General features: G+C 37.8%; 1 protein-coding gene across 13 annotated transcripts in view; it reads right to left on the bottom strand.

The window, feature by feature from the left end:
• Nucleotides 1–1301: 1301 nt before the first annotated feature.
• The window catches only part of MKLN1 (muskelin 1), a 290273-nt gene continuing 283402 nt past the window's right edge, over nucleotides 1302–8172 (bottom strand). For 11 of the 13 annotated variants that reach the window (XM_081038815.1, XM_081038811.1, XM_081038809.1 and 8 more), the window contains one exon: nucleotides 1302–6189. In XM_081038815.1, the coding sequence (XP_080894941.1) occupies nucleotides 6068–6189 (122 nt within the window). In that variant the 3' untranslated portion in view covers nucleotides 1302–6067. The remainder of the gene's footprint in view (nucleotides 6190–8172) is intronic. The other 2 variants (XM_081038805.1, XM_081038816.1) reach the window with 1 other exon arrangement.

Raw genomic sequence — 8172 nt, 5'->3', positions numbered from 1 at the left:
AACAAAGGCTTTCTTGAGATTTGTTAACAAAGGAGAGAAATAAAGCTCAACATTGGCTACTTGAGCAACTCTTTAGTTAAGCACACAAGCCTGTTTAGTGTATCAACACAGTGTTTTTCCTTCCTGCCAATTAACTTGGCATTCATTAAGCACTGAACGAAACTGAAGAATGATGATGGGCTCAGGTTGGGATGTGCGTGGCTGACAGTTCAGATCTCCAAAATGACTGCTAGCCTCCCAGATGGTACAGAGCTATGCTGCAGCAAGAACTTCAACGTGGTGAAAAGCAAATCCCATGGGAGCCCCCAAACTGCATGTTAAAATGTTTTATTGCTGGTTTTCCTTCTGGATCCTTATCAAGGAACTAGCTGTATGTAAGAAACTGCTCTCACCACGTTTACGATCTGGAGCCCGTTACACTAGGTTTTCTGTTTCAAGATCTCTAACAGCTATCTGGGAGAAGATGAGAAAAACAACTAACCAAGAAATCTGCTTTCCAAAGACCTTTCAGAGACACTGGGCTTTGACCCCTTCTGATGGTCTTCTCCCAGCATGGCATTAATAACATTAATTACGGGTTGGAAACGAAGAGCTTTCTTTTTCATTTAGATTTGTGGATCTTCTGAGCCATGAGCAAAAAGCTCCATTTTCTTTCGGTAACATACCCCCATTCTCTCTAGCTCTGTTCCTGAGGCTGTTATCTCCAAGTGAAAACGCCATAGACAGGCAAAAAAAGACACTGCACACAAACGTTTAATAGCTTGCTGAGACTGTGTGAACAACAGATAAAAGGAAAGAGAAATTATTTCACAATTATGAGTGATATCTCATAGCTGGTCTACTTCCCTACTAACCGTTTCCCCCGACTTTTGTTGTTGACCCTAGAGCTCTCAGATGACATCCGTGTAACATTCTGTTTCCAATCAAGCCAGCAAGTGTTTGAGGACATAATGGTATCTCTGCAAACCTTCTTTCCAAATAATGACTGTGACGTAGAAGGTAAACTAGAATTACCCTCTAATTCTAGTGTTTTCAAGTTTTGAATTGGGATCCCTTGAGTTCAGTATCTATAACTTTAGAGTTCTACCTAACAGAAAAAGACAGTGGTATGGTTTCCCACCAGTGCACCTCTCTCTGCACCACTAGAAAAATGTGATTTACTATAACGTCTAATAACTCCTTGGGTTAAGGGCTACAGAATTCATTGTCAGAGGATTTTATCACTGGCTATGACTGGGAGTAAGGTTTAGACATTTGGAATTTGAGTTAATTCACATTCTTGAGGGAAAGAGACATATTTATAAGGCTGCATTATTTTTATTTGAGAAAAAATGAATACCAATCAATCCATAGCAATCAAAGCTCTTCTTAATATTTGATTATATCAGAAAGTAAAAGTCAATTCTTAACACAAATTCCAACTTCAGCAGAAAATCAGTGCTACTCAGAGGAAGTGGGAGTAGGGGGGAAAAAGGCTAAAAGATACATACACACACAGAAACACACACACACACACAAAGACAACAGGCAAATGGAAATTCTGGTGATGTGCTGAATTCCATGAGCTCTGCTATGAAACTTGTACCTTATCAGTAATTTTTATGACTTTACTTCCCAGTGCCAAGAAAAGAAGCCAACACTGGCTTCTCCATTAAAGCTGCCAGTCATATTACTATTCCCAAAATGAAAATGACAAGTAATTTTATGGCAATATCTGGATGTTATCAATTCTTTAATCATGCACCATTTTTAATTTCTATTTTGTCATAAACAAGGATAAAGGAGTACGGTGTCTCAGCATGATTTTGGCCTTTTTTCTCAAGCAGTACAACACTTGTAAGCAATGCCACAGAAAACCTAGAGCCTAAACAGCCAAGAATAAAGTTAGATTAGCTAAGAAAAATAATGAAAACACAATTCATGGTGTTTGGCGGCTAGGAGGAAATCAAGGTTAAAAAATTACGAATAAATAAAATCTCTTATGAAGACATTTTTTGAGACAAATAAAAAGAGCATTTGGTGAAGACATCCATAAACCGCAATAATGAGTCCTCCCCGCCAAACCAACGGCAACCTCATTCGGCTGGTCTAGTTGGCTCCTTAATTACTGCAACAAACTTGGAAACTTCCACCTTTAACACACCTCTAGGCTGTAAGTTTTAGATAGCACAAGACATTTCAGCATTCATACAAAGCACAGGGAGATATAGGCCATAGTCAAAAAATCACAAAAGAAGAATGTTACTTGACTAATAAGGAATACGAAAATCTTTGAGTGGAAGGGCCCAAAGATCCAATCTACAAGTACTGTCATATGCAGACCTTCCATGATATTCCTCCAGAACTATAAACCTTTTCTGACGAGGCCTGTACATCCCAGGTCAAGGACTATTTTAAGAATTTAAATCTGAGTGAAAATTCAGGCCACTATTTCTGCAAAACGTTGACACTGCAGACGAACACGGATTTTTAAGAAAAGAAGGGTTAGGAAGGGTATACATTTTTGTATAGCTAGACGACTTTGTTTTAGAGTACACATTGCAATGCTCCCTCTATGCCTCCCCCCACACCCCGAGATCACTTCCAACCATAATTCTTAACTGCTTTGCAACATTCAATCAGCTAAAGAGTTAACACAACATTCACTCAGGAAAGAATCAAACGACCCACAATTTACCCAATGAATTTCACATGTTAGAATAATTGTAGGGTAATTTCTTCATGTCATTACCACAAAACAATGTAATTCAGGGAATCAACTCAGGGACATGCTCCTTTTTAAGTGTTTTGGCACCCACTAAGCATCATTCTCAATCTCTTACTAAATGATTCAGCACCTCAAACTAGTTTTTGTTTGTAGATTAGATTTTAAAACTCCGTTTTACGACATGAAACTTAATGTATCTCCAAATAGCACTTTCAAGGGAGCTATGAAGAGATCCACTGGGACACGCTGGCAACCACTTATATTCAATATACTCATTTCACTCAAGAATGCAGTTGCTACAATCTTAAATCACTGAGCTCTAAACCCAACAAGCCTTTATATGATAAACCCATGAATTAAGTTTCTAATGTTCTCTATCAGTTTTTACTTATTAGACATGGATAGGTCAACTTTAGTATAAATGAAAACCATATTTAAAAGGATGATCCTGCCAAAACTTAATACTGTCAGCTTTTAGCAGAGTTGGGCGCCCACATCTGAATGCCTTTGCTTGAGGGAGAGTGATATATTTGAATTAATGAAGTTGGCCACAGGAGGTCTCTGCAATCCACAAAATTTAAATGTATTTTAGAAGTGTCTTGCAAATCAGGTCATTTCTCATGAAATCGAAGCACTGAAAATGTTAGAGATACAGTTTTCCTCTTGTTTAAATAAACTACTTCAAGTTTATTATTCTGGAATAATATATTCCATGGGGAAAAAAAAAAGAGAATGACGCTGAAGCTAGGAATAATGAAATTGAGCACACTGTACCTCCCTAATTCATCGGCCAGGTGTTTCAATCTGAGACTCACTAAACAAGAATGAAAGGTTTTTTTATGTATTAAAACATAGCTACTTGGCTATCTAAACAATGTGTCTAAATACCTTATTAGACTATTTAAATTATAATAATACACTGCTGGAATTCTTGAAAATACATGTAGCCCCTCGTTAAATATAAACAAGTTTCAAATCAGGGATGTGAAATATGAGCGATGTGTCAATCTTGGGCATGGACATAATGAAGCCCTATATTCTCCTACAATCATTACCAGCCGTGCCACCCCCCTCCCCATTCCAAGCCCCATGGCACAAATTCTGATTTACCTAGTCAACAATCTTCCCAATATAGTCTATCTCACTTAAGCAACACCAAATGGTTAGCTATGATTCAACCTCATTTAAACATGTTAGTGAAAACAAAAAATTCAGAAAAGGGGAAAAATTCCACCTAAAAAAAGCAAGGAAAGATAAAATTAAAACAAGCGTATGAAAAAACAACAACAAAAACCCAACTAGTACAGAATCAGGGAAAACCAAGAACTGAAAAATCACTGAGGTCAGGAACTCAGCTTCTTCCAAATATGGAGTCTAAGTGAATGAAAAAAATGACAAAACACCATAAAAATAAATGGTGAAGGGCAGCAGAATTTCATTTGGTTAACGTGTTTAAAGTGCCAGAATTCACAGTAAGCAAAATTAGAGGTTTTAAATGTAGAAACTCTTATCAAGTTCAAGTTCTTCCCTATCAACTCTGATTTGTACCTATTCTCACAAAACGAGATTGAATAGTCTACCATATTAGTGATACTAATATTTTATGTTCTTGATTATTACTCAGGGGAATCATTTTATGAAACTGAACAAGTACGTAAGTACATTCTATTTGCTCACCTGTAAAATCAACTGGTTAATTCTGTAGCCACACAATTTGGTACTTACTAAATTATATACCATATCTTTCATAAGGTGAGATACAGATCTAATTGTTTAATAAATCACTACTGATTGCTTTGGGATGCTTGGAAAGCTAAGGAGCCCAAGATTCAAGCCTAGAACTAGGAAAAATATATTTGTGTCCTTCCCGTAAAGAAGTGAAACCAGGCAGTACAGAGTACAGAGGGACCTCAGTGTCACGCCTACACGTGAGACCTTTTGAAAGTGCAAGTCGCTTCCTTCTTTCTTTGGTGAGACCTAATCCTGCTATTCAGGGACATACTCAATTCCATATAGTCATTCACTTTTAAGAGCCACTGAGCGGATGGACACTCATTATACTCCATCTGCTTTAGGCATGGTGGGGACCAGCTGCACACAGCACACTTTCTGAACAAAAGTAAGCTCTGGCCAGGTGTACTTCCCTATACTGCATTCCTCAGCACCTCATGGAATGATATGTGTCTCCACTCCCCACAAAAAAGTGGAAAAGCCCACCTGCCTCTTTTTCAGTTTAATGAAAGAAATATTTGCACCGTCAGTTTTTTCCTCCATTTAAAAAAGCTTGGTCTTGTGTGCTAATGAAATGCCTGTCAGCTGTATTCCACTGGACAACTATACACCATTATTCTTTAAAATATCAAGCTGCAGAGAGCCAACGTGTATGGAAATAAAGAAAAGCATAATTCTGCAAATCCCCCCCTCCAGATGAGAATGCTGCAAATTGACAGCACAAGGGAGAAATAGGAGCCCTGCTTCTGCACAGCTCTCCCAGAGGAAGAAGTCATTTTCTCCCAAAATTGCTCCAGAAATACCAAGGAACATATTAATCACTACTAGAATCCTCATGCTGGTCATTTTTTTTATAACAGCTCTTAAAGGTTCTGAACTACACTCCCCTCAATTTAAGGTTTCTGTGACTCAAAGCTATTATTATCTCTACTATAAAACATCTCATTATAGAAATACTATATACCAATCTCAGATAAGTGCCTGGACCGATCTCGGTTTCATTTTTATGACAAAAGAAGCACAAATTTGAGCCCGCTGTTCCTCCTATTGCTTTATGTGATAAAAGACTCCAATCAACATACACACATCTATCACTGTAACGTACATCAGTTGCCCTACAGAACTACATGCTGTTAAGAATGGAGTAAAGAGGTAAACACATGACACCACTTACAAGCAGTTGCGTGATACGCGGTAAAGTGAAACAGGGAGGAGAAAGAAGAAAGGCCAAACAACCCAACAAAATCCCAATTCCGGTAGCACTGAGTCTGTTAATAGTGCTTACTTGCCCTAATTTTATAAAAATGAAATAAAAATCAGAAAATGGTAAACTACCTAATTATTTTTTATACTCATTAATTCTTAAAAGTAAGAAAAAATATATATATATTTAAATGGAAAGTATACCAGTTTCACTTTATTATTAGCCTAATTGAGGAATGGGGTGAGGAGCACGGGGCTGAGGTCAGGTATGAAGGGCGAGGGTTAGGACGCGCAAAGGTCAAGATCCCTCCCCAGTTCTTGTGCAGTCCTCTTCAGTCGCTGCAGCCTAACCGGCGCTCACCGGCGCTGCCGTCCAGAACACTGACAGCGGACTCCGTCCTCCGTTTCTGTCCAGTGACTCCTCAGTTACAGTGTGATGAGGTCTACCAGGTTGCCTTTCGGAGGAGTCATGCTGTCAGGAAAGAAATTTACTAAGGTGTCAAAGAGCTGAGTTCTTTGAGCATAGGTGTGATCCACATCCGAAAAGCCTGGTGAAGGAGAGATACAAAGAAACTCATCCAATGGGTATTAAACTCAACATGTAACACAAACGCCAGTTGAGAAAGGCAGCCATGTATAATGGAAAAAAACAAAACCAGATCGGGCTTTTCACCCAGACCGACATGGGTTCCACTGCCTGGCAGTGCTGTGACCTTGGGTAAGCTAATCGGCTTTCTGTAACTGTTTCCTCTGCTGTCAACTTGTGATGATAATCCTGTTTACTTCACAAGGTTATTGTGCAGATTAAATGCACTGATGTGAAGAGAACCTCGCCAAATGCCTGGCACTTGAGTAACTAATATTGATTTCTCTCTTCCTTACAAGCAATTTTCTCTTCTCCTCCACTGAGGATATTTCACTCCTTTTCTGACTTTTTAGTGCTTCTGACCCACAACACTTCTTTTTGTAATAAAAATATAATAAAATCAAAATGAAAGGGGTCTTCAGAAAGTGGTCTAAATTTATTAAGGCCCTGAGAGCTGGAAGTGGTCTCAGAGAACTGAGAGGAAACACAGATGGTTAAGGGAAAGAAATATATATACAATATGTGGAATGGTACCTGGCAAATAGTAAATACCATACATTTATGGTTCTATGTACCAGGCTCTAAGGCTAGGCACACATGTCAAAAATAGAGCAATAAACTACTTTATCCAGATGAATATTAGTAAGTGGATGACAATCTTAAAAGGTGGGGAACATTGAATTATAGGATTTTTTTCTCCCTTTAACATCTAGAAGACATTTCAAGTTCACTCCAAGCGAAGGAATATTCAGGGACAGGCCTCTTTCCTTCAGACAGCTGGTGTATTCTCCCAGTTGCTTCAAATTTCTTATGCACATATGAAGTATGGCAATGATAAACAAAGTAGTTTTTGATTTTCCCCATTCCCCAAATGGCTGAGACATGAGAGTGCTACTCAGTGCCATCAGAAACAGAAACAGGGCCAGAAAGAGTTATATACGCCATGATACTCAGTGAAGACTATTTCCAATTGGACTGATTTTCATTTAATGAGAATGCCGTTTTAGGTGCAATCTGTTTTTTAATCTTGTAAAGAACATGAATAGAACATACCATCTCCAAGGATACCAGTTTCCTGGGAGGAAAATAAACAATGCCTCAAGAAAGGTACATTCCTTTTTATTAAAAAAAAAAAAATATTATTTTAAGTTTGAGGGCAAATATTTCTCTTTTGAGCCAAGCTTAGATTTAACAAAGCCTACTGTCCTATCATAGAAATAAGTGGAAATACTCCAAAATGTAAACAAACATTATCTCTGAATCACCAACAAGGTTATATATTCTTTTTTGTCTATTTTACACTTTTCTGAGTTTTCTAAATTGCTTTATTTTCCACTTATTTTGAAAAATTTCAAACTCGCAGAAGTTTCATGAGTAGAATAACAACTCATATACCTTTACCTAGAATAGTTAATTGTAACATTTTGCCACATGTTCTCGTTCTCATTCTGTGTGTGTGTGTACCCCCCTCATATGTTTGCGGAACTATCTGGGAGTAAATGACAGACATCTTCCCGCTAATTAGTTCATTTCACTGAAGAACAGGAACATTCACATAAATAACCTATATATATATATATATATATATTAAATTTAAGAAGGTTAACATTTATGTTCCAATAATTCATTTTCCCCCACTAATCTAAAACTCAATCCAAGATCAAATACTGTATTTAGTTTCTAAGTCTCTTTAGTCTGGAATAGTTCCTCAGCCTTCTTTTTTTTTTTTTTATGACACTGATATTTTTGAGGAGTACAGAGCAGTTACGCAGCAGGATGTGTTAATTTGGGTAATCTGATGCTTCCTCATGATCAGATTCAGTTTCTGCAGTTCTGGCAAGAATACTACATAAGTGATACTGTGTCCTTCTCAGAGCATCGTCTCAGGAGGCATGTGGTTATCAGTTTGTCCCAAGACTGAGGATGTTAACTTTGATCACCTGCC

The sequence above is a fragment of the Rhinolophus hipposideros genome (genome assembly GCF_964194185.1).
Source record: "Rhinolophus hipposideros genome assembly, chromosome: 25".
NCBI lineage: Eukaryota > Metazoa > Chordata > Mammalia > Chiroptera > Rhinolophidae > Rhinolophus > Rhinolophus hipposideros.
Note: the sequence above shows the minus strand (reverse complement) of the source record. Positions and strands in the feature narration are given on the sequence as shown.